We start from the raw sequence: 25,576 nt of genomic DNA, 5'->3' as shown, positions 1-25,576 counted from the left end.
GAAGCAGGCTTACTATTTATAGTAAAGATTAATGAAAAAGCATCAAATTCCATTAAGATTAATTCTGCCTAAATATGGCTTGCGAAATCAAAACCAAAATAAACAATAGAAAATGCTTCAGATAAAACAAAATTTGATGATATAGGGTTAATTTTCCTCAATATTTAAATATATAATCAAATAATGTAACTATGGTAACCCATTACTGCTTTAATCAACAAAAGAAAGTAGTCTTCATTTTTAAGTCATAATGTAAATTTATGCCCTAGATGATTGCAGAGCAGTTAAATAATTTGAGAAATTAGTAATCAGTTCAAAAAAAAGTAAATTGTGTTTTATTTTGTGAGGAAGATGAAAAACCTTTTACAGAAGAAGGTGTTGAGTTTTGATCCTGTTCAAATGAAAATGGAAAACTAAAATAATCTTTTCCAGTTCCAAATGTATGAGTTGAAGAGTCTGAAGAAAAAGAAAATGTGAAGGCATCTTCTCCTTCTGGTTTCCCAAATAAGTTTCCTGAGGAAGATAAACATTACAATACCATGCTATTCATGTTACATAATTTACATAATCTATTAAATTACATAAACTGCAAACAATAAATAGGGTAACACTGAATCACTTATTAAGCAGATATTTAACTGTATTCCTATGTGTAAAGAACTATGAGAAATCAAATAGATCCAAAGTTACTTTCAAGTAATTTGAACTCAAGCATAATAAGAGCTAGTATATATGGTAGGAAAAGGGGTAAAACACCTCAAATGGAGAGAACAGCACAGAAGCACAGTAACAGGCATGCATAGGAAGTATAAGGATAACAGAAATCAATTCAGCTTGTCAGGAGCACTGAGAAATAATAAAAAGTTATTAAAAGGGTATTAATGAAGATGAGCTTAGAAAGACTGCTGAATGTCCAACTACAGAATCTGGACTTTATTTTATATGTAACAGGAAGCCATTAAAAGTTTTCAAGTGGAGGGGCACCAGGATGGTTCAGTCGGTTAAGCAATGGACTTTTGATTTTGGCTCAGGTCATGATCTCAGGATTGTGAGATCAAGCCCCACCTCCCACTCCACACTGGGTGTAGAGCCTGCTTAAGATTCTCACTCTCCCTTTCCTTCTGCCTCCCATCAAAATAATAAAAAAAATTTTTTTTTAAGTTTTCAAGTGGAGATATGACAGGATTTGAACTACTTTATAAGGATTACTAAGGAAAGAATGTGTAGAAAGCCTGGAACAGTAGAGCATCTAGAAGTGGGGATAATAGGAAAGAAATGATGAAAGCTTCATCATATAGTCATAGCAAAGCGAATGGGAAAGATGCTGGGTCTAAGAGATATTGCAGAAGTCAAACTTATTCAACTATTATTTATGAGTTACTACAATGTCCTGTTTGTGGCATTGTTCAAGGAAATGGACAGAACAGTGAAAAGGCTTCTATAGTTCTAAAAGGAATTTTTTTAAGATTTTATTTTTATTTATTTTAGAGAGAGAGAGAGCGCAAGCTGAGGGGAGAACCAGAAGGGAAGGGAGAGGGAGAAAATCTCAAGCAGACTCCACGCTGAGCATGGAGCCTTATGCGGGCTCCATCTGACGACCCTGAGATCATGACCTGAGCCAAAATCAAGAGTCAGATGCTTAAACAACTGAGCCACCCAGGCGCCCAAAGAGGAATTTTTGAAATCAACTTTACATAAAGAATTATTTGGTTAATGACTCCAAGAACTGCCCCTAAGGAAAAATATTATTTTTCATTCACTATATATAAGACTATAAATACTAAAATATTTTTAATACCTTTATTATAATTTTTAATTATTAACAAACTCAAAATACACAGTAATCTAAAAACTTACTTGAAGTCTTTTAAAACACCTATATTTTTTCCATAAAGAACCAATTCAATTAAGCAGAACAATTTATTTTGTAGCACTTTAAAATTTCATGTATCTTTAAACACCTCAATTATTTCAACCTAAATTAAGCTGAGCCTACCAGCAGTAGGTGGGTGGATGGAGGGATGGTTAGAAAGGCAGATGGACTGACTGATTACCAGATACTTGAGTTCTTCCTCTATCCCTTTATTTTTCCATTGACTTCAGTACACATCCATAAGACTTAAACGAAGGAAAATAAATGTAATATAGCTATAGGCTCAGAAAGAACTAAAATCTTGAATCTGCCTTTGAATAAATGAATTTGATGGTTTTTTATTTAATTTCAGAAGAAAAGAAGTTCATATAAAGTCTCCAAAAAACTCCTATATTCATTATAAATAAAATAATAGATTAATGTGCAAGGTGCTGTGGACAATACAAAGGTGAATAAAACAGAATCCCTGTCCCCAAAGACCTGTGATTAGAAAATATTTTTTATATATTGATAAATAACAGACAAAATAATATTTTAAAGTATATTAAAAAAAGAAACATACAGAAAAGTGAAGGAGAGATCTTTTTGGGATGAAAAGTTGAAGGGAAATAAAAGGATTTATGGAACCTGGTTTTGGAAGATGGTTAGAAAGAAATGGAAGTTGATTTCAGGAAGAAAAAAGTGGATAAGAAAGTGTGGGCGGGCGCCTGGGTGGCTCGGTTGGTTAAGCAACTGCCTTCGGCTCAGGTCATGATCCTGGAGTCCCAGGATCGAGTCCCGCATCGGGCTCCCTGCTCGGCAGGGAGCCTGCTTCTCCCTCTGACCCTCCCCCCTCTCATGTGCTCTCTGTCTCTCTCATTCTCTCTGTCTCAAATAAATAAATAAAATCTTAAAAAAAAAAAAAGAAAGAAAGTGTGGGCATATTTGGAATGTAGCGAGTTCTTTGGTCTGGCCAAAAGCATACATTATTTCTAAGAGAAAAGGCTTAAAAGGTATGTTAGAACAAGGTTAGATACATCATATTAATAGAATAAAAGAAAATAATCATATAATCATCTCAATAGATGCAGAAAAAGGATTCAACAAAATTCAACATCCATTCATGATAAAAATTCAACAATTTAGGCATAGAAGGTACATATCTCAACATAATAAAGCCATATATGACAAGCCCACAGGTAACGCTATACTCAATGGTGAAAGGAGAAGAGTTTTCCTTTAAAATCAGGAATAAGACAAGGGTGCCCACTCTTACCACTCCTATTCAAAGTAGTACTGGAAGTCCTAGATAGAGCAATCAGGCAGGAAAAAGAAATAAATATATGTATATATATACATATGCACACGTAACGGAATATTACTGAGCTATAAAAAAAAAACAGGAAATCCTGCCATTTATAGTAACACTAATGGCATTATGCTAAGTGAAATAAGTCAGACAGAAAGACAAATAATGTATAATCTCACTTGTATGTGGTACTGAAAGAAAGGAAAGGAAGAAAAAAAGAAAAATGTCCACTATTCTATCACCAGAGCCAAAGCAGTACCAAATACAAAATATACTATATTTATACACATATATATTTCTATGTTGAATGAATCAATTAATCATAGGATAAGAGAAGAAAGAAGATCAAATAAAAAATAAGCACCAGAGATATAGGAGGAAATCTAAAAACTTCAGAAAGAAGATGAGAATAATCAACTATATCAAATGCTACAGAGATAGTGAATATGATAATAAATACAAAATACCCATAATGTTTAATAATTGTTAAGTCACTAGTTGTTATTGGAGAATTTGGTGGAGTAGTGAAAGAAGCTAAATAGCTACCAAAAATAGTGAGTGGTGCAGAAGTAAGTGAATTTTAAAAGAATAAACTGAGGGCCTGAGAAAATCAGAGGCAAACTAAATAAAAAGTGGAGAAGTTAACATGTTTTTATATGTAGCAAACTTCAAATCACTTACCAATTTCTTGTTGTGATGAGAGAGGATTTAAATTTCCTGCAGAATAATGTTCATTAAACTGAAAAATAATTTCCATTATTACTCAAGAAATCAGTAGAACAGTATTATGGCATTTATATTTGAATATAAAGCCTAGTTCTTCTAATAAGCATAATTAGAGTAGACAAAATGGCAACATTCTATATAGCACATTACTGTACTTTAAAAAAGAGACCTATCTTTAAAACCTATCATTTGCTTACATTAAAATAAAGCTTATTGATTTGATTGTTGCAATAGATAATATATTAAAAGGTATATATAGTATACTAAAGATAGTTCCTACTTTGGAATATTCATATAACCTAAAATTCTAAATAACTTTTGCTTTATTCTGAAGGTCTTTTACAAAGCAGGTTCTTGGTATTGTTTTCCTGCCTATAAAAGTAAGGAAATATGACAGCTTCATGTCAGTTCAGATCAAGTTTTGCTGCCAAAAGAGTCTGTTTTCTCTGTAAAACAGGTTTTTTTAAAAAAATGGGATCATGACAACAGATTTCTGTCCCTTTTTTCTCTTAATGCTGCATTATGAGCATCTTCCCATGTCACTATTCTTCCAAAACCAAGATTCTTTTGATGGCATTTTCATATTTTTCCATATGAACATACCATACAGTGTCTATTTTTGTTTGTTTTTATTTAAATTCCAGTTAGTTAACATACAGTGTAATATTAGTTTCAGGTGTACAATTTAGTGATTCAACACTTACATACAACACCCAGTGCTTATTACAAGTGCACTCCTTTATTAATCCATTCCCCCACCCCCTCCCTTCTGGTAACCATCAGTTTGTTCTATATAGTTAAGAATCTGTTTCTTGGTTTGCAATCATTCTTTCACTTTGGACATTGAGGTCACTTCTGTTTCTTTCTAATACAAATTACACTTGAGTAAATACTGTTATGCACAGATTTACATTTTTTTTGACAATTAATAAGGAAAGCTGTTTATCCCAGAGATTTTATAAGTCACTTGAATTTCTTTTTCAGTGATTATCTATTCACCTAAAGAACTTTGTATATGTCTCTATTGAGGTAGTAATTCTTATTAATCCACATAAGCTTTTTACATACTAAAGACATTAATTCCTTATATTATTGCAAAAATTTTATATCACATTATCATTTTGCCTTTAAAATTTTTTTAACATATAAACTTTTATGGAACCAAATCCAAACCCTTTTATTTTCTTTTGGCTCTTCTTCCACTGTTTTAATGCTCAGAGAATCCTTCCTCTTATTAAGATCTAATGAATATTTAAAGTTTCAAGACTTTCTAGCCCATAATATTGATCAATTTATCAGTCCTTGTACCACTATCACATTTTGATTGCTCTTGGTTCCCCCTCACCAGTCTTCTTTTCCACAATATTCTTATTATTGTCTGTAGGATCTATAATACGATTTTATTTGTAAAATAGGTAAATTGTCTTATCTTTTTGTTAGTTTAATGATGAGTTTATAAATTCTGTCAATTTTTTTCAAAGAACCAACTTTGGCTTTGTCAATTTTCTCTATTGCTTTTTTTCTATTTCATTGATTTCTCTTATCTCCCTTATTTTTTCATTCTATTTACTTTGGGTTTACTTTGTTCTTCTTTTTCTAGATTTTTTTTTTTTAAGATTTTATTTATTTATTTGACACAGAGAGAGAGCACAGCAGGGGGAGCAGCAGGCAGAGGGAGAGGGAAAAGCAGGCTCTCAGCTGAGTGGGGAGCCCAATGCAGGGCTTGATCCCAGGACCCTGGGACAATGACCTGAGTCGAAGGCAGACGCTTAACGACTGAGCCACCCAGGCACCCCATTTTCTAGATTTTCAAGGTGAAAACTTAGGTCACTGATTTTAGACCTTTCTTCGTTTCTATTAACTGAATTATTTAAAATATTAATTAAATTATTTAAAGCTATGGTTTTATTCTGGTTTTGACAACATTCCTCAATTTTGAAACACTGAATTTTCATAATCACTCATTTCAAAATCTTTTCTAATTTCTCTCATGATTTCTTCTTTGGCTTTTTTTTTGTTTGTTTTTTTGTGTTTTGTTTTTTTTTTAATTTTATTATGTTATGTTAGTCACCATGCAATACATCATTAGTTTTTGATGTGGTGATGTGTTTTTTTTTTTTAAAGATTTTATTTATTTGACAGAGAGAGACAAAGCAAGAGAAGGAACACAAGCAGGGGGAGTGGGAGAGGGAGAAGCAGACTCCCTGCTGAACAGGGAGCCTGATGTGGGGCTCAATCCCAGGACCCTGGGATCATGACCTGAGCTGAAGGCAGACGCTTAACGACTGAGCCACCCAGATGCCCCATGATTTCTTCTTTGATCCATGGCCTAATTATTTAGGATTTTCCTTCTATTTTATTGATTTCTAATTTAATTATATTGTGGACAGAGAACATACTCGCTATGATCTCAATCCTCTGAAATTTATTAAGACTCATTTTATGGCCCAGAATATGGTCTTGGTGAATATACCATCAGCGCTTGAAAAGAATATACAGGCATACCTCAGAAATATTACAGGTTTGGTTCCAGACCACCACAAAACTGTGAATATCACAATAAAGCAAGTCAAATGAATTTTTTGGTTTCCCAATGCATATAAAAGTTATGTTTACACTACACTATTAAGTGTGCAATAGCATCATGTCTTAAAAATTGCACATAATTAAATTTAAAAATATTTTATTGCTAAAACATGCAAACTTTCATCTGAGCTTTCAATGAGTTGTAATCATTGATCACAAACCACCATAACAAATATAATAATAATGAAAAAGCTTGAAATATTGTGAGAATTACCAAAATGTGACACAGAGATACAAAGTAAGCAAACACTGTTGGGAAAAATGATGCCAGTAGACTTGTTTGGCACAGGGTTGCCACAAACCTTCAATTTATTTAAAAAAAAAAAAAGCAGTATCTGCAAAGTGCAGTAAGACAAGACATGCCTATATAAGCTGTGGAGCTGAGGTTGCTGAATGTGGTTGGTGTTCTATAAATGTCAGTTAGGTCAAGAGGGTTGATGGTAGTGTTCAGATTTTATAGATCTTTATTGATTATGTTGTCTAATTCAATCAAGTGCTGACAGAAGGGTGCTAAAAATCTCCAATCAAGTTGTGTTTTTTTCTATTTCTCCCTTTAATTCAGTCAATTTTTGTTTCTGTATTTTTTAGTATAGTTGAAAATGTTACATTAGTTTTGGGTGTACAACTTAGTGAATTGACAAGTTTATACATGATGTTATGTCCACCACATGTATAGCTACAATCTGTCCCATTACATTGCTATTACAGTATCACTGACTGTATTCCTTATGGTCTGCTTTTCATTTGTTTCTGTATTTTGAAGCTGTTATTAGGCACATACACATTTGTCATTGTTATATCTTTCTTAAGAACTGGCCCTTTTATTTATTACAGAGAGCGAGAGAAAGAGAGAGAGTGAGCAGGGGCCAGAGGGAGAGGGAGAAGCAGGCTCCCCACTGAGCAGGGAGCCCAATGCAGAGCTGGATCCTAAGACCCCAGGATCATGACCTGAGCCAAAGGCAGATGCTTAACCGACTGAACCACCCAGTCGCCCCAGCCCTTTTATTCTTTTTTTTTTTTTTTTTAAAGATTTTATTTATCTTATTTGAGACAGAGAATGAGATAGAACATGAGAGGGTCAGAGGGAGAAGCAGACTCCCTGCCGAGCAGGGAGCCCGATGCGGGACTCGATCCCGGGACTCCAGGATCATGACCTAAGGCGAAGGCAGTCGCTTAACCAACTGAGCCACCCAGGCGCCCCCAGCCCTTTTATTCTTAAGAAATGTCCTTCTTTATCTCTAGCAATATTCTTTGTCTAGAAGATTACCTAAAATGATATAAGTATAACCATTGTGACCTTCTTACAGTTTTTATGATATATCTTTTTCCATCCACTTACTTTTTTTTTCTTTCAAGATTTTATTTAAATTGTAGTTAGTTAACATACAGTGTAGTATTAGTTTCAGGGGTAGAACTTACTGCTTCATGACTTGCATATGACACCCAGTGCTCATTACATCAAGTGTCCTCCTTAATACCCATCACCCATTTACCCCATCCCCCCACCCACCTCCTCTCTAGCAACCCTCAGTTTGTTCCCAATTGTTAAGAGTCTCTTATGGTTTGCCTCTCTCTCTGTTTTCATCTTACTTTATTTTTCCTTCCTTTCCCCTATGTTCATCTGTTTTGTTTCTTAAATTCCATATATGAGTAAAATCATATGGTATTTGCTTTTCTCTGACTGACATATTTTGCTTAGCATAATACCCTCTAGTTCCATCCATGTCATTGCACATGGCAAGAGTTCATTCTTTTTGGTGGCTGAGTAATATTCCAGTGTGGTTTTTGTGTGTGTGTGTGTGTGTGTGTGTGTGTATCATGTCATCTGCAAACAGTGGAAGTTTGATGGCTATTAAGGAGGGCACTTATTGTGATGAGCACTGAGTGTTGTATATAAGTGATGAATCACTAAATTCTACCCTGAACCTAATATTACACTGTATGTTAACTAACTGGAATTTAAACAAAAACTTGAAAAAAGAAAAAATAAATAAAATGTGTTTCTTGTTGATAGCTTATAGTAGGGTCTTTTTTTTGATCTGCTCTTATAATCTCCACCTTTAATGGAGTGTTTAGTCCATTTATAGTTAATGTGATTATTAAAACTTTTCATATTTGGGTCTAACATTTTACTATTTGTTTTATGTTTGCTCTCTCTGTGTTTTGTTATTCTATTACTTCTCTGCTTTATTTTGGGTTAATTTTTATTTTTTAGGATTCCATCTTAATTTATTGCCAATCTTATTTTTGAACATTTTCTTGATTACTCTTGACCAGGAAACTTAGTAATTATCTGTCAATCTCATTCTCCACCCCAACACTACAAAGCAAAACAAAACAAAAAATTAAAGATAAACCATCTTGCCATAATTCCAATTAGATTAGAATTGAATTACATTTATAAATTATTTTGGAAAGAAATACATATTTACAATATTTTATTCCTATGTAGCTATTCCATAAGTCTCTCTATATACTCAATAATTTTTTTCAGTAGTTTTTGTGGTCTTCTTTATCCAAATGTACATGTTTCCTATTAAGGTTACATACATGTATTTTGCATTAATGTTAATATTGCAATGACAATTATCTAATTTTATTCTACTTTTTTATGCCCAGCACACACCTTCTGGGAATTTTTTTGAAATAAGCATTGAGATAAAAATTGAGACAAAGTTGAAGACATGAAATACTATAAAATGTATTGTACTATATCATCCATCAATAAACTTATAATTTCAACAATTTAATATAATGGGGGGTATAGGAATAAAATATTCTAATCCACATAAAACTGGCTAAATGTGACTAATTTAAATGAGCAACAATATAATACTTATTATAATAACATATTTTAGCATTAAGTGGTTAGAATTTTTCTAAGGCTTTATGCATATAAACTCATTTAATATCCATAAAACCAATGGCAAAAATTCTTTTTTGTTTTAAAGATTTTATCTAGGGGTGCCTGGGTGGCTTAGTCATTAAGCGTCTGCCTTCGGCTCAGGTCATGATCCCAGGGTCTAGGGATCGAGCCCCACATTGGGCTCTCTGCTCAGCAGGAGGCCTGCTTCTCCCTTTCCCACTCCCCCTGCTTGTGATCCCTCTCTCACTGTGTCTCTCTCTGTCAAATAAATAAATAAAATCTTTTTTAAAAAAATAAATAAAATAAATATTTTATCTATTTGTCAGAGAGAAAGAGAGCGCACAGCAGGGGAGCGGTAGGCAGAGGGAGAAGCAGGCTCCTCGCCTAGCAAGGAGCCCCATGTGGGACTCCATTCCAGCTCATGACCTGAGCTGAAGGCAGATGCTCAACCGACCGAGCCACCCAGGCGCCCCGCAATGGCAAAAATTCTTGTTTCCATTTTACAGATGAGAAACAGGGAGCTATGTACTCAAAATGCTACCTCCAGTACACACTCAACCAGTGTGGCATCAGAGTCTGGTCTTAACTGCTACACTGTGCTGTCTCTACTGATCAAATAAAGCATATCTTAATTTTCAGTTTCAATTGCCAAATAACAGAAATAAGCACCTTACTGTTCTATCACTGAATAGCAGGAATCACTATTTGGAGAAAACTAGGTCTTTTAAAATTAACCGATAATGTTGCTACGTTACACATATGTAAATAAAAAGACCAACTAATAACCTGGAGAATTTTTCACACTGAGAAATGAAAAGTTTGTTTAGAAGTTAGCCACATGAACTATGAAGCCAAATCAATTTTGAACTGCCTTTGACTGCAATTTAAATCATCCCTATCCTGAGATTCTTTTTTTTATAAACAGTTATCAACTGAGGGCACCTGATATTGAAAACAAAAACATAATGGGGGAACTGTGCTACATTATCAATACTCAGAATCTTTTTAAAAAATTGCCTCTGCTTTGTACTCTGCTCCAAGACAGTTTGATACTAAAGAATTAAAATTACTTGAGGGGCACCTGGGCGGCTCAATTGGTTAAGCTTCCGACTCTTCATTTTCACTCAGGTCATGATCTCAGGGTGTTGAGATGGAGCCCCAAGTCGAGCTCTGCACTCAGTGGTGAGTCTACTTAAGATTCTCTCTCTCCCTCTTCTCCTTCCCCTGCTCGCTCACTTGCTCACTCTCTCTCAAATACATCTTAAAAAAAAAAATTCTTTCTCCCTCTGTCCCTCCCCACCCCTGCTTACATGCATGAGTGCATGTGTGTTCTCTCTTAAAAAAAATTACTTGAGGTTCCAGTGTACAGTTTTTTAGAAATAAAACTTTAGCTTCTCATATTACCTGATCTGATGAGATTTCTGAATCAAATATAGTAGAATCAAATAAATTCAATCCAGGAGATCTAGAAGTATAATTTGTAAGAAAAGAAAATCCAGGGGATTCCTTTTGTGTTTGACCTTCAGGCATTATATTTCTATTTCTGTTACAAAGAAATAATAATAAAAATGTTAAAAATAAAAAAATAAAAAAATGTTAAAAATATATTACTAAATATTGCAGACTGCTAAACAATAGCACAGAAGTAAGAATTAGCACAGTAGGGAAAGGGAGAAAATAGTTATTGAAGTGAAAAACCTCTTAAGAAAAAGATGGTTTGAGGTGGAAAATAATGTTAAAGTAGAACAATCAATTATGGAATAATAATGAATTCCAACTGAGAACATACTGTCCGGCTCTATTCTAGGTATTTCCACTGGCATTAACTTACTTATTCCTCACAATAAACCTATGAAATAGGTACTATTATTACCACCTCCATTTTACAGAAGAAAATTTTGAAGCATAGAAAGGTTAAATGACTTTCTCCAAGAAATGTAAGTGCCAGAGTTGGGATTTGAATTCAGCAATCCCGATTCAAAGTCCCAGCTCTTAACTTTGAGGCTATACTGTCTCCAAGATCTTGAAAGACAATTACAAGATTTTAGTATTGATGAGGAGGCAGCCATTACATATTGTTGCATAAGGAAGTTAAACTATAAAATGATTTGGGAAAAATAATTAGAGAGCACAGTGGTTAAATGAATTCTGGAGGTAGAGCTGCCTGTATTTTTTTTCTTTCAAACATCCATGTCTTGGCTTTAATACTGTGCATATTGGCCTCTATGGCACTACAAGTAAACATGAAAATAGTTCCCATTTCCATGCACAAGTATTCAGCTACTACACCATTTAAAATTAGTATGGACAAGGTAACCTTTGCAATAATTAATATCCATTTGGATAACTACAATTAAATGAATATTAAATCAAGCAAGAAATAGGCTATGTTCAACATGCTCTAGATGTCAGGGTGTAATATTCAATGTTATTTAAAACTTAATTTTCTTTTTTTCTTTAAAGGGACATCTTTTCTATATGTGGGTGCTCAAATGAAAACTGAAGAATGCATTCTTTGACCATAGGAGCAAAATTCAGACAAAAGAGAGTGCTTGCCTCCTCCTCTGAAAGAATACATTTGCTCTTTATCTCTCTCTCCAGGCATCATTTCTCATATTATTAATGAAAATGCTTACAAGTACCAACCCCAAAATTCTGTCTTCAAGGGTAAGTTATAAATTTAAAAAAGAGTGGTTCATTATATAAAAAAGTCAAATTCCAGCAAAACTAATGCTAAAAATGACATTAAATTTCTTAGCATCCACGTAATATATTTTCATGAGTTTTCTATTATGTGCAGATTTATTTTCCTTAAGAAGTAAAATGAAGTTTGAATAGTACAGTCTGTGTTGTGGTGACATCAGCAACTGCCAGTTCTTGCTCATCAACGAGTCCCAATTCTTTCAATGTCTTGGAGAGATTTGGCCTTGTTCGTTCTTCAATAGAGGTTACTGACTGTAAGTAAAGTGTTCTATTTTTTTCCCTCTAATGCGGCTGTAATGGCTGGAGATTTCATCTGCAGAGAAGCACTTGGTTAAATAATCCAAAACCTCCTGCAGTTTAGTGGATGGAGAAAACTGAATATTTTGAGGAAGCTGGTTACAAGCTGGGCAGTTTTCCTTTCTCTCTGCTTCAGATGTGTACGTTTATAGTCCATCTACATCACTGAATACCAAGTATAAGAGGAATATATGTACTTGTGGCTATTTTAAAAACCTCAGTGACACACACAGCTGCAATAACTGCATTTGTAGAAGCTACTGCAGGAATGATTCGTTTTACTACACCTTGAGTGAGTCTATAGGTAACACCCCTAGTATTATATTGTGATGCTCTCTCCACGGACTTTTGGAAAATCCACTGACTGTGATCAGGATCATTTACATCTAATGGACTCCTTCTCCAAAAGCTGCTCCTTAGGCCACTGCAGTATCCTTACGTACTCAGTACAGTGTTCTGGTAGCCTGGGCATAGACGCAATGGTGCACATGGGAAAATTAATCTGTGGAGGATACAGTTTTAGTGTGCATTCAATACAAGCAGTCATTCCAGGCAGAATCACTTGGGCATTTCCTTTAAAACCTTCTGTCCCCCCATCTATCAAAGGAACAAGGGAGCTTGGATCTAATACACCATCTTCATAATTTAGAAGAGATATCAGCATGCCATTTATCCATCTTCTGGCTACAATAGAGTCCAGTCCACATACAATTATATGAAATTGTCGATAGAAAGTGTCATTAAAATCCTGAAATCTTGTTGAAATGTGGAACTACATTGCAGTTAGGAACTCTGTCATTTAGAAATTCTGCAGCAACTTCAGCCTTAGGTCTTCCAACATCTTTAGGCCTATATAAAAACTGCCTATTTAGATTGGAAACATCTATAGTGTCCATGTCTATAACATAAATCTAAAACCAGACAACGCCAGATTTTTTAGGAACTCACATCCTAAGCTGCCAGCTCCAATGACCAGAACTTTACATATATCTAACAAAAACTGGAGAGATTCAGTGCTCAGTTCGAAATCAGGGTGTGTGAAGGGTCCAGATAGCTCGAGGAACTTCTTTACATGGTTCCAGCAAACTTCTCAGTCTCCAGTGTTCCCACACCCAACATCAACAGCCATTTTCTCAGCCAGCAGCTCCTCTATTCTCCTTCTTTTCTTCTCCAGCTCCTCGCCATCTGCCATATTGTCTCCCAAGCTGCCTGCATTTGAATCTCAACTCTATCACTGACAAGTTCTATCACCTGGGATTGTTTCCTCTTCTATAAAATAAGCATAATAATGTATTTACATCTCATAAGGTTGTGCCTATTAAATGAGCAATATTTATAAAGTGTTTAGACACAGTTAATGCTATTGTCAAATAAGATAGAAATCTGAAAATACTTCCATAACTGTCTCCATTGACCATCAATGAGTCACTTAACTTTACAGATCAATTTTCTCATCCATAAACCGAGGTTTTAGCATATGGCTGCCATATCCTTTTACAGTTCTCATATTTGATGATGAGTTCCACTTTGAATATACTGTGTGTGAGTCAACAGCGTGACTTTAATATATAAAACTCTTACTAGCAATTTAAAATACAGAAGTAGAACATGGGTGAGAGAAATTTGAAGTGGAATCTGTTTGACATATGTTTTAAAATAATCTTAAAGTTTGTAGTTTAAAAAGGGATTAAACTAAACAAAAAGGTTAAATGCAGCCTATTCTCTTGGCTGTAAACTACGAATCTGTGGTTTCCAAAGTTAAATAATCATGTTAAGAGATATTTCTGCCTACCAAGGTTACTTAACAGATGGCAATTCTTGCTTTAGACACTACAACATAAAGAAAAATGACAGCTGGAACATTATTCAATGATGCCCACAATCTACCATACATGATAGTAGCTTTTTAGCTTGACATTTAATATTTTTCCATACATTTTTGATCCTTTGGAAAATCTTAAATGTATGTACTATTACCCTGGATAAGTACTCAGAATCTATACCATCTTCAGCTGAATGCTGTAGGAAAAACGGGGAAGAGGTTCTATGAAACAAGAATGGTAGAATGTTAATAATTGTTTAAACAGGATACTAGCTACATGGAGGTTCATTACACTAGTCTCTCTCCTTTGTGTATTTGAAATATTCCATAATAAAACCTTTTTAAAGTTACAGGAACTAGACATTTTACTATTCCTATTATTTATAAAATATTGGCTCAATATATACAGATTTCTTTAATGATAATTATTAATTAAAATCCTACATTTCAAAAGAAGGGGTTTTAGGAAACAATAATTTCTCCAAAGGTTCAGGTGTTTTCACAGCTTCAGGGGTTCTTAAAAATAAAGGAATTTCAGGAGTTTGTAGAAAATTCTCAGCCTTTTCTTCTACTTCATCACTATTATTTTCTATTGGTTTCCCAAAATGTTCTGCACATATAACCTGCAAATTCAAAATAATAGAAAACTATAAAAATGAATGTTATTTTTTAAAGAGGTTATTACATTAACAAATTCACATATGTAAAAATGTGTGAGGAAGAACACCATATTAATCTATGATGTTATCATTTCATAGACAAAATAAGTAAAATAAGAATAACTGATGAAAGTGATACCAAAATATAATTGTGCAAAATATGGAAAAATAATTGTTTTTAATTTTCTAATTTTTCTTTTCTTCCCAGCTCTACCTCCCTTACCTCTACCTGAAAAAGGAAAGGATAACCAGAACATAATCAAATTGATGAAGAAAAATGGTTAGGAATGATTTTTTTAAAATTTCCACATCATGTGCTGGCTCAGGAATTATATATGACACAGGAAGGAAAAAGTGATTTAATTCTAAGAAATCTTATTCTCATTGGCTGTGTTCTTTGTACATTTTTGTCCTTAAAAATTCATTACACTACTTTCTCTGCAAAGGTTGAGAACATGAATACTAATTTTCCTTTATATCATTTTGTAGGGTAAGAATATGATTTCTCAAATATGTTTGCTATACTAAATCCTATTTCAGAAATAATTTGGGTCTCTCCACCAAAAAAATTCAGAATGTTCTTTTTTCTTTTTTTTAAGATTTTATTTATTTATTCGAGACAGAGAGAATGAGAGACAGAGAGCATGAGAGGGAGGAGGGTCAGAGGGAGAAGCAGACTCCCTGCCGAGCAGGGAGCCCGATGCGGGACTCGATCCCAGGACTCCAGGATCATGACCTGAGCCGAAGGCAGTCGCTTAACCAACTGAGCCACCCAGGCGCCCCCAGAATGTTCTTTTTACCTGTTTTTCTTGAGCAGAATTCTACTATGTCATTTGTCTTGTTTTAACCCTTAGTAGCTACCTTAGTAAAGCCAATAAACATTGTCTACATCTATCATTAAAATTTTCCACTATTAAAATATATTTTGAAAATATTTTTGTGGCAACCACTGGTTTTGAACTGCCTTAGAAAATCATTCAATTTTACCAAACAAAATTGTTTTCTTCAGTTGTGATTTAGTTGTGGCATCAATATATATAGTCAATTATTAATGACAACTCTTTGTATATTTTCCTGTAAACTTTTTGTGGCTTCATTTTTTAATCTAAAACTCTTCTAAGGAACAGAAGCTTTAACACCACAGGAACTTGATTACCAACCTAAAACACCTAGACCTCACATATATAATCTTCATTAAACTTAATCTGAAATTAAAGTGGAAACATTTTAAATTGGAATATTTTGCTTAGAAATTAGAAATCAAACATTTGACTTACTTGTGAAGTACATTTTGATTCTCTCAATTGTCTTACTGTACCTTTATCTTCACACTCAGCATCTGTTTGTTATAGGAGAACAAACTTTTTTCTTTTGGCAATTTAATTGTAAATAAAACATACAAACAATAAGAAATTACCAATATTTGTTTTTGACCTACAAAAATAGCAATTTCATACAGTTTAACCCAATCCATACAGATAAGAGAATAAAACCCATATGAACAGTTTAACAAAGAAAATTATAGAGAATACCCATGTAACCATCACCCAGGTAAAGAAACAGAACATCATACATACTCCAAAAGGCCCCATATTCCTATCATCCCCTTCAGAGGTAATCACTTTCCTGACTTCTGTAAGGATTATTTCCTTGATTTGCTTTCTATAGTTTTATCACCTAAGTAATACAGTTTATTTTACCTGTTTTAGAATGTTATATGATAAAATGGTAATATAGGTGTCCTTTGTCTTGCTTTTTTTGTTCAGCATATGCTTGTAAAATTCATCTGTATTGTTTCATATAGACATAATTTGCTTACTTGTATGGGTGTAAAGTATTCCATTGTACAAACACAACATAATATACCTATCTATTCTACTAGCAAATGGGCATTTGGGGTGTTTCTACTTTGAGACTATTACAAACAGTAATGATATGAACATGCCTTTACATATATACTTGTACGTATGTACTTGTATTTCTCCAGGTATATACCTAGGAGTGGAATTATGAGGTATAGAGTATGTATATCTTTCATTTTACCAAATTTTAAACTATTTTCCAAAGTTTAGTTTCCAAACTATCAATTTTTGTTGTGGTACCTAGCCATCCCAAGTTACCTTAGGAACTCATTCAATTTCACCACACAAAACTATTAGCTCTAATTATAATTTAGATATGGTCTCAATATATAGTCATTTATAAATGAGTTTCCCCCAATAGTTGTGAGAGTTCTTATCGTCCTGTATTCTCATTAATACTTAGTATTGTCAGACTTTCTGAATTTGCTTATCTGTTGGATGTGTAATAGTTCACTGTGGCTTTATTTTTCAGTTTCCTAATTTGCTGAGCATCTTTTCATATGTTTATTTACCACATGAGTTTCTCTATTTGAAGTGCCTATTTGCATATTTTGCACATATTTCTAATTGGGTTGTCTGTCTTATTATTCTTGGTTTGTAGAAGTTCTTTGTACAATTTTGGAAACCAGTCCTTTGACAGTTTTCTGTGTTAAAAATATATCCTCTTGTCTTCCATTCTTTTTTTTTTTTAAGGTTTTTATTTATTTGAGAGAGAGAGAGAGAGCGCCTAAGTAGGCAGAGTGGCAGGCGAAGGAAGAGGGAGAAGCAGACTCCCTGCTAAGCAGGGAGCCTAACTCAGGACTTGATCCCAGGACCCTGAGATCATGACCTGAGCTGAGGGCAGACGCTTAACAGAATGAGTCACCCAGGTGCCCCTTCCATTCTTTTTATAATGTCTTTTGATGAACAGAAATTCTTAAGTTTAATATAGCCAAATTTATCAACCTTTCTGATTGGGCTTTTTAATTCTTATTTAAGAAATTCTTTCCTACCTTGAATAGATGTTTTTCTATTTGATCATCTGAAAGCTTTATAGTTTTGCCTTTTGCAGTTAAGTCACAACTATTATTTTCACCACTTATTAACTTCCTCAAAAGACAGGCTTGGAGATTGTTGAAGAGAGTCCTTTTTTTCTTCTAAGATAATTACATGCCTTTTTGGGTATGAAGCCTTAACATATATGCTGAACAGCAGCTAGACTGTGCCAGATATATGCATTTCCCCACATATCTGTATTAGGGGTGCATTGTTCCTAGAGATCAGCCATTCTTCCCTTGTCTAACACTCTATCAGCTTAGTATATATAGAGGATTACAAACAGGTGGAACAAATCACAGAAAGGTTCCCCTTTCTCTACATCCTCACCAAAACCTGTTGTTCCCTGTGTTGTTAATTTTAGCCATTCTGACAGGTGTGAAATGATATCTCATTGTACTTTGATTTGTATTTCCCTGATGATGAGTGATGCTGAGCATCTTTTCATGTGTCTGTATGTCTTCTTTGGAAAAATGTCTATTCATGTCTTCTTCCTATTTTTTAATTAGATTATTTGTTTTGGGGGTGTTGAGTTTTATAAGTTCTTTACATATTTTGGATACTAACCCTTTATCAGATAATGTCATTTGCAAATATCTTCTCCCATTCCGTAGGTTGCCTTTCAGTTTTGTTGACTGTGCAGAAGCTTTTTATTTTGATGAAATCTCAATAGTTCATTTTTGCTTTTGTTTCCTTTGCCTCAGGAGATGTATCTAGTAAGAAGTTGCTATGGCCAATGTCAAAGAGGTTACTGCCTGTGTTTTCCTCTAGGATTTTAATGGTTTCCTGTCTTACATTTAGGTCTTTCACCCATTTGAATTTATTTTTATGTATGGTGTAAGAAAATAGTCCAGTTTCATTCTTTTGCATGTGGCTGTTCTCCCAACATCATTTCTTGAAGAGACCGTCTTCTTTCCATTGGATAGTCTTTCTTGCTTTGTCAAAGATTAGTTGACCATATAGTTGTGGGTCCATTTCTGGGTTTTCTGTGTTGTTCCATTGATCTATGTGTCTTTTTTTTTTAAGATTTTTTTTATTTATTTGAGAGAGAGCAAGAGAGCGAGCGAGCGATAAGCAGAGGGAGAAGCAGGCTCTCCGCTGAGCAGGGAGCCCGACTCGGGGCTCGATCCCGGGACTCCAGGATCGTGACCCAAGCCAAAGGCAGCCGCTTAACCAACTGAGCCACTCAGGCACCTCTATGTGTCTGTTTTTATGCCAGTACCAGACTGTTTGATCACTGCAGCTTTGTAATATAACTTGAAGTCTGGAACTGTGATGCCTCCAGCTTTGTTTTTCAAGGTTGCTTTGGCTATTCAGGGTCTTTTGTGGTTCCATACAAATTTTCGAATTGTTTGTTCTAGCTCTGTGAAAAATGCTGTTGTTATTTTGATAGGGATTGCATCATATGTGTAGATTACTTTAGGGAATATAGATAATTTTAACAGTATTTGTTCTTCCAATCCATGAGCATGGAATGTTTCTCCATTTCATCTTCATTTCTTTTATCAGTGTTTCGTAGTTTTCAGAGTATGGGTCTTTCATCTCTTTGGTTAGGTTTATTCCTGGGTATCTTTTTTTTTTTTATTCTTATGTTAATCCCCATACATTACATCATTAGTTTTAGATGAAGTGTTCCATGATTCATTGTTTGTGCATAACACCCAGTGCTCCATGCAGAATGTGCCCTCCTCAATACCCACCACCAGGCTAACCCATCCTCCCACCCCCCTCCCCTCTAGAACCCTGTTTGTTTTTCAGAGTCCATCGTCTCTCATGGTTCGTCTACCCCTCCAATTTCCCCCGCTTCATTCTTCCCCTCCCGCTACCTTCTTTTTTTTTTTTTCTTAACATATATTGCATTATTTGTTTCAGAGGTACAGATCTGAGATTCAACAGTCTTGCACAATTCACAGCGCTGACCAGAGCACATACCCTCCCCAGTGTCTATCACCCAGTCACCCCATCCTTCCCACCCCACCCCCCACTCCAGCAACCCTCAGTTTGTGTTCTGAGATTAAGAATTCCTCATATCAGTGAGATCATATGATACATGTCTTTCTCTGTTTGACTTATTTCACTCAACATAATACCCTCCAGTTCCATCCACGTCGTTGCAAATGGCAAGATCTCATTCCTTTTGATGGCTGCATAATATTCCATTGTACATATATACCACCTCTTCTTTATCCATTCATCTGTTGATGGACATCTTGGCTCTTTCCACAGTTTGGCTATTGTGGACATTGCTGCTATAAACATCGGGGTGCACGTACCCCTTCGGATCCCTACTTTTGTATCTTTGGGGTAAATACCCAGTAGTGCAATTGCTGGATCATATGGTAGCTCTATTTTCAACTTTTTGAGGAACCTCCATACTGTTTTCCAGAGTGGCTGCACCAGCTTGCATTCCCACCAACAGTGTAGGAGGGTTCCCCTTTCTCCGCATCCCCGCCAACATCTGTCCTTTCCTGACTTGTTAATTTTAGCCATTCTGACTGGTGTGAGGTGGTATCTCATTGAGGTTTTGATTTGGATTTCCCTGATGCCGAGCGATATTGAGCACTTTTTCATGTGTCTGTTGGCCATTTGGATGTCTTCTTTGGAAAAATGTCTGTTCATGTCTTCTGCCCATTTCCTGATTGGATTCTTTGTTCTTTGGGTGTTGAGTTTGATGAGTTCTTTATAGATTTTGGATACTAGCCCTTTATCTGATATGTCATTTGCAAATATCTTCTCCCATTCTGTTGGTTGTCTTTTGGTTTTGTTGACTGTTTCCTTTGCTTTGCAAAAGCTTTTTATCTTGATGAAGTCCCAATAGTTCATTTTTGCCCTTGCCTCCCTTGCCTTTGGCGATGTTTCTAGGAAGAAGTTGCTTCGGCTGAGGTCAAAGAGGTTGCTGCCTGTGTTCTCCTTTAGGATTTTGATGGACTCCTGTCTCACATTGAGGTCTTTCAACCATTTGGAGTCTATTTTTGTGTGTGGTGTAAGGAAATGGTCCAATTTCATTCTTCTGCATGTGGCTATCCAATTTTCCCAACACCATTTTTTGAAGAGACTGTCTTTGTTCCATTGGACATTCTTTCCTGCTTTGTCAAAGATGAGTTGACCATAGAGTTGAGGGTCCATTTCTGGGCTCTCTATTCTGTTCCATTGATCTATGTGTCTGTTTTTGTTATTCCTGGGTATCTTACGGTTTTTGGTGCAATTGTAAATGGGATTTATTCCTTAATTTCTCTTTCAGCTGCTTCATTATTGGCATGTAGAAATGAAACAGATTTCTGTATGTTGAATTTGTATACTGCAACTTTACTGAATTCATGTTATCTGTTCTAGCAGTTTTTTGGTAGAGTCTTTCAGGTTTTCTATATATAGTGTCATGTCATCTACAAATAGTGAAAGTTTTACTTCTTCCCCACTGATCTGGTTGCCTTTTATTTCTTTTTGTTGTCTGATTGCTGTGGCTAGGATTTGCAGTATTATGTTGGATAAAAGTGGTGAGAGTGGACATCCCTATCTTGTTCCTGACCATAGAGGAAAAGGTCTCAGTTTTTCCCCAATGAGGATGATTTCAGTTGTGTGTTTTTTCTGTATGGACTTTATTGTGTTGAGGTATGTTCCCTCTAAACCTACTTTATTGAGGGTTTTTATCATGAATGGATGTTGTACTTTTTCAAATGCTTTTTCTGCATCTATTGAAAGGATCGTATGGTTCTTATCCTTTCTTTTATTTATTTTTTTTAAAGATTTTATTTATTTTATGTGAGAGAGAGAGACTGAGAGAGAGAGCACATGAGAGGGGGGAGGGTCGGGAGGGTCAGAGGGAGAAGCAGACTCCCTGCTGAGCAGGGAGCCCGATGCAGGACTCGATCCAGGGACTCCAGGATCATGACCTGAGCCGAAGGCAGTCGCTTAACCAACTGAGCCACCCAGGCGCCCCCTTATCCTTTCTTTTATTAATGTGATGTATCATGTTGATTGATTTGTGATACTGAACCACCTTTGCAACCCAGGAATAAATCCCACTTGATAGTGGTGAACGGTTCTTTTAATGTACTGTTGGATTTGGTTTGCTAGTATTTTGCATCCATGTTCATCAGGGATATTGGCCTGTAGTTTTCTTTTTTAGTGGAGTCTTTATCTGGTTTTGGTATCAGGGTAATGCTTGCCTCATAAAATGAATTTGGAAGTTTTCCTTCCTTTTCTATTTTTTGGAATAGTTTGAGAAGAATAGGTATTAACTCTTCTTTAAATGTTTGGTAAAATTTACCTGTGAAGACTTCTGGCCCTGGATTTTGTTTGTTGGGAGACTTTTTATTACTGATGCAATAGAATGAGCCATTTTTAAAACTTCAAAATAAAAGTTTGTAATCCACATGATACAGACAAGAAGAAGTGAATACTTTTATATAGCCTAATATATATATAAGTGGAATAACTGTTATTCATTACTGGATTACCAGTATATGTATATATATATATGTACATATGAGATGTCTTATGTTACATATTATGTTATATATATTATGTATTTACATGTACATATATACATACATATATACACATAAAGAGATAGAACAAGTTTTTTTCAAGGGTGTGATACCCTTAAAATTTTCCAACAGCTAGTTGACTCTAGCATAATAAACTCATATACACATACATATATTTATATATACATTACATATATATATATCCTGTGACCTTTTTATGATTTTATTCAAAGAAAATAATCCAAGATTGTAAAAGATTTATGTAAAAGAATATAGTAGCATTAGGAAAAAAAACCCAACCTGGAAACAATAAAATAGTTAATGTTTTAAAAAAGAATGGCTAAATAATTAAAATAAGTCAATATAAAAATAATTCAATATTTTGAGAGAATGGCTAAATGAATTATAGCATATCCTTACAATGGCGTATGATACAGTCATTAAAAATAAAATCTATTTAATGGCATAGAAAAATACTCTAACAGTATATCAACTGGAAAGAAAAGGTGACAAAATTATATATAGTACTGTTTCAAATTTGGGGGAAAAAAAATAAAAGAACACACATATACATAGGAAAAAAGGACAAGAACATATACCAGTATGGATGGTGTCAGTTATATCTGGGTGATGGTATCTTTGTTTCTTTTGTATTTTTCTCTGTTTTCCAAATCTTTTACAATGAAATATTTTATATTTAGTGAAAAATGTTTTTAAAAACCAGGCATGGATGGTCAGTTAACCAGAGAGGCAAACAATCCAAATAATGTATTTAAATAGTATAAAAGCTGGATATAATTTGTTACTCCCACTTCTTAGGAAAAATATAAACAGCAAATACCTGTATCTCCTATTTCAAACCACTGACTGCAATTTGATTGTCTCTGTGGGGTTAACAATCTAAAATACAATAAATAAATTTTTATATTATTTGCTGATTTATTAATTTCAGAAATTAAAACATTTTTCCTATTTTAAAAGTTACCTGAAATGCATCATATTTTGTGAATTTTTAATAGCCACAGAATTTGAGCATTTTGAATGGTTATTCAGAGTAGAGTCATTAAGTACCTGAACAAAAGAAATTAAGTATTAGAACTGGCTACACAGATAACAAAAATTTTTTGCTTGCCATGGCTACTGAAGGTTCTCCAAGAACATTGTCATTCTCCTCCTCATCATCATTAGCAATATGAACAACAACTACAAACATTAACTGAAACCACTACATACAAAATATTAAGTCAAATACTGGGAAAGTTTAAGACTCTTAAGGAATTTGGTATTTTAGACAAGTATAACAACTATGCTTGGTAGTATTTCTACATTTAAGATAAACTTAAAAATTTTTATCCCATATTTATTACTAATCAAGTCAATCTTACCATTTTCTCAAATGATTTGTGTCTATTCTCTATAACCTCTTAAACTGAACATAAAAAAGCAAAATAGCAGGTTAAAAGATTAAAACCTGAGATTTTGTTTTTTATATATGTATGAAAAAGGTAATATTTCATTTTTAACTTTAAATTTTATTTAATATTAATATCTAAGCCACTGCTTTACTAATGTTTGTATTGTCTGTTTCAAGTCATTCATTCTCCGTGAGTCACTCATTTTGAAGAGTTCCTGATTTTTCTTATTTGACTCAACATAAAAATATCTTTTAATAGGAAAATGTATCCCATTTATTTTTGTTATAAGAGCCATTGGTCTTAATTCTGTAATCTTATTGTGATTTTAGATCATAAGAAAAGACCTTGCCCCTTAAAGAACATTTGTCCCTTAAAGAATAAGTGTTGTTAATTTCAAAGTATGTTTTAAACAATATACATTTTGTATGGGCTCCCTGGTAAAAGTATTTGTACAAGTTAAGTAGTTGTTTACAATAGATGCCAAGAACTAAAATTGCCGAATATTTGCATTTTTATTTTTAATAAGTACTATGAACCAGTCCTCCAAAGTAATTACACCAAATTACATTCTCACTATTGCTGACTTTAATAGATATTATCAAATGTTGTAGTGTATGCAAATCTGATAGGGGAAACCAGATATCTCGTTGGTTCAATATGCATTTCCCTGTACCCCTGAGCTCAAGCACCTTTTGTTTTGTGACACTTTTTCTGTAAACTGTTTTATCTTTTGCTTATTTTTTGCCTAAAAATTAATTTGTATTAGTATTTATATATTATACATTCTGTATACCAATCTCCTATCCATTCTGTCATTCTCTTTAACTTTGTTGGTGTCTTTTGTCACACAGAATTTTTTTATTTTGATGTAGTCCATTGATCAATTTGTCTTTTCTTACACCACACTGTTATAATCATTGCATTTAGATAATGTTTTAAAATGTTCTGGGATGGAGTGCCTGGGTGGCTCAGTCAGTTAAGTGGCCGACTCTTGATTTCAGCTCATCATCTCAGGGTTGTGAGATTGAGCCCCACACTGGGCTCTGCACTGGGCATGGGGCCTGCTTAAGATACTTTCTCTCCCTCTCCCTTTACCCCTCCCTCCTGCCCCCCTGCTCGCTCACTCTCTCTCCCACCCTAAAAAAAAAAAAACAAATGTTCTGGGATGATGAAAATGTTCTGGAATTATTAAGACAGTGGTGATGGTTACACTACCTTTAGAATACACTAAAAACCACTGAAATGTACATTTTAAAATGAATTTTATGATAAACATTTTGATATCTAAGAGTATGAGTTTCCCTTATGTTGTTTTAAAAAAAATTATTTTAAATCTTTATTTAAAATTATTTATTAATCTGTTGATGTAATGTCAATATGCTTGATAGACTTCTCTAATGCTAACTATCATTGTAATTCTTGGGAAAGCCAAGTTTAGTCATAACATATTTTTTTAATGTTACAGTGCCAAATTAGGTTTGCTAATAATTTATTTGGATTTCTACATGTATGTTCATTCTTGAGACTAATGTATAATTTTTTCTTTCACTATCTTTGTCCTTGCTACCTAATGAATTAGCCATGCATAATTTGCTGGCTAGTTTCCAACTTCTATATTCTAGAATTGCTCATTAATAATAAATAATAATAAAGAGATTGCCCTCAACTAGCAATTTTGCCTCCCAGGGAACATCTGACAATGTCTGGAGACATTTTCTATTGTCTTTTCTTTGGGGGGGAGGTGCTATTGGCCCCTAGAAGGTCACAAGATAACCCTACAAAAAAGGATTATACAAAAAAGGATTATCTGGTCTACAATGTCAGTGGTGTCACAGTTTAGAAACTCTGATTTAGTCCTTAAAGGTTGGATAGAATTCACCCGAAAAACTGATTCTGGTGTGTTCTGAAAGGGGTGTGTGTGTGTGTGTGTGTGTGTGTGTGTGTGTGTGTGTGTGTG

The 25,576-nt window shown here is 34.3% G+C and overlaps 1 protein-coding gene and 1 pseudogene across 1 annotated transcript in view; both read right to left on the bottom strand.

The window, feature by feature from the left end:
- Positions 1-313: 313 nt before the first annotated feature.
- The window catches only part of C9H14orf39 (chromosome 9 C14orf39 homolog), a 66,526-nt gene continuing 41,263 nt past the window's right edge, over positions 314-25,576 (bottom strand). Inside the window, exons 11-17 of the mRNA XM_021701449.1 lie at positions 23,190-23,275; positions 23,046-23,104; positions 16,098-16,159; positions 14,606-14,784; positions 10,744-10,888; positions 3,843-3,900; positions 314-513 (exon numbers count right to left, since the gene is read on the bottom strand). Coding sequence (XP_021557124.1) covers positions 314-513; positions 3,843-3,900; positions 10,744-10,888; positions 14,606-14,784; positions 16,098-16,159; positions 23,046-23,104; positions 23,190-23,275 — 789 coding nt within the window. The remainder of the gene's footprint in view (positions 514-3,842; positions 3,901-10,743; positions 10,889-14,605; positions 14,785-16,097; positions 16,160-23,045; positions 23,105-23,189; positions 23,276-25,576) is intronic.
- On the bottom strand, positions 12,151-13,531 carry LOC110590637 (annotated as a pseudogene).

Source organism: Neomonachus schauinslandi, chromosome 9, assembly GCF_002201575.2.
Source record: "Neomonachus schauinslandi chromosome 9, ASM220157v2, whole genome shotgun sequence".
Lineage (NCBI taxonomy): Eukaryota > Metazoa > Chordata > Mammalia > Carnivora > Phocidae > Neomonachus > Neomonachus schauinslandi.
This window is presented reverse-complemented; position numbering and strand designations above follow the sequence as displayed.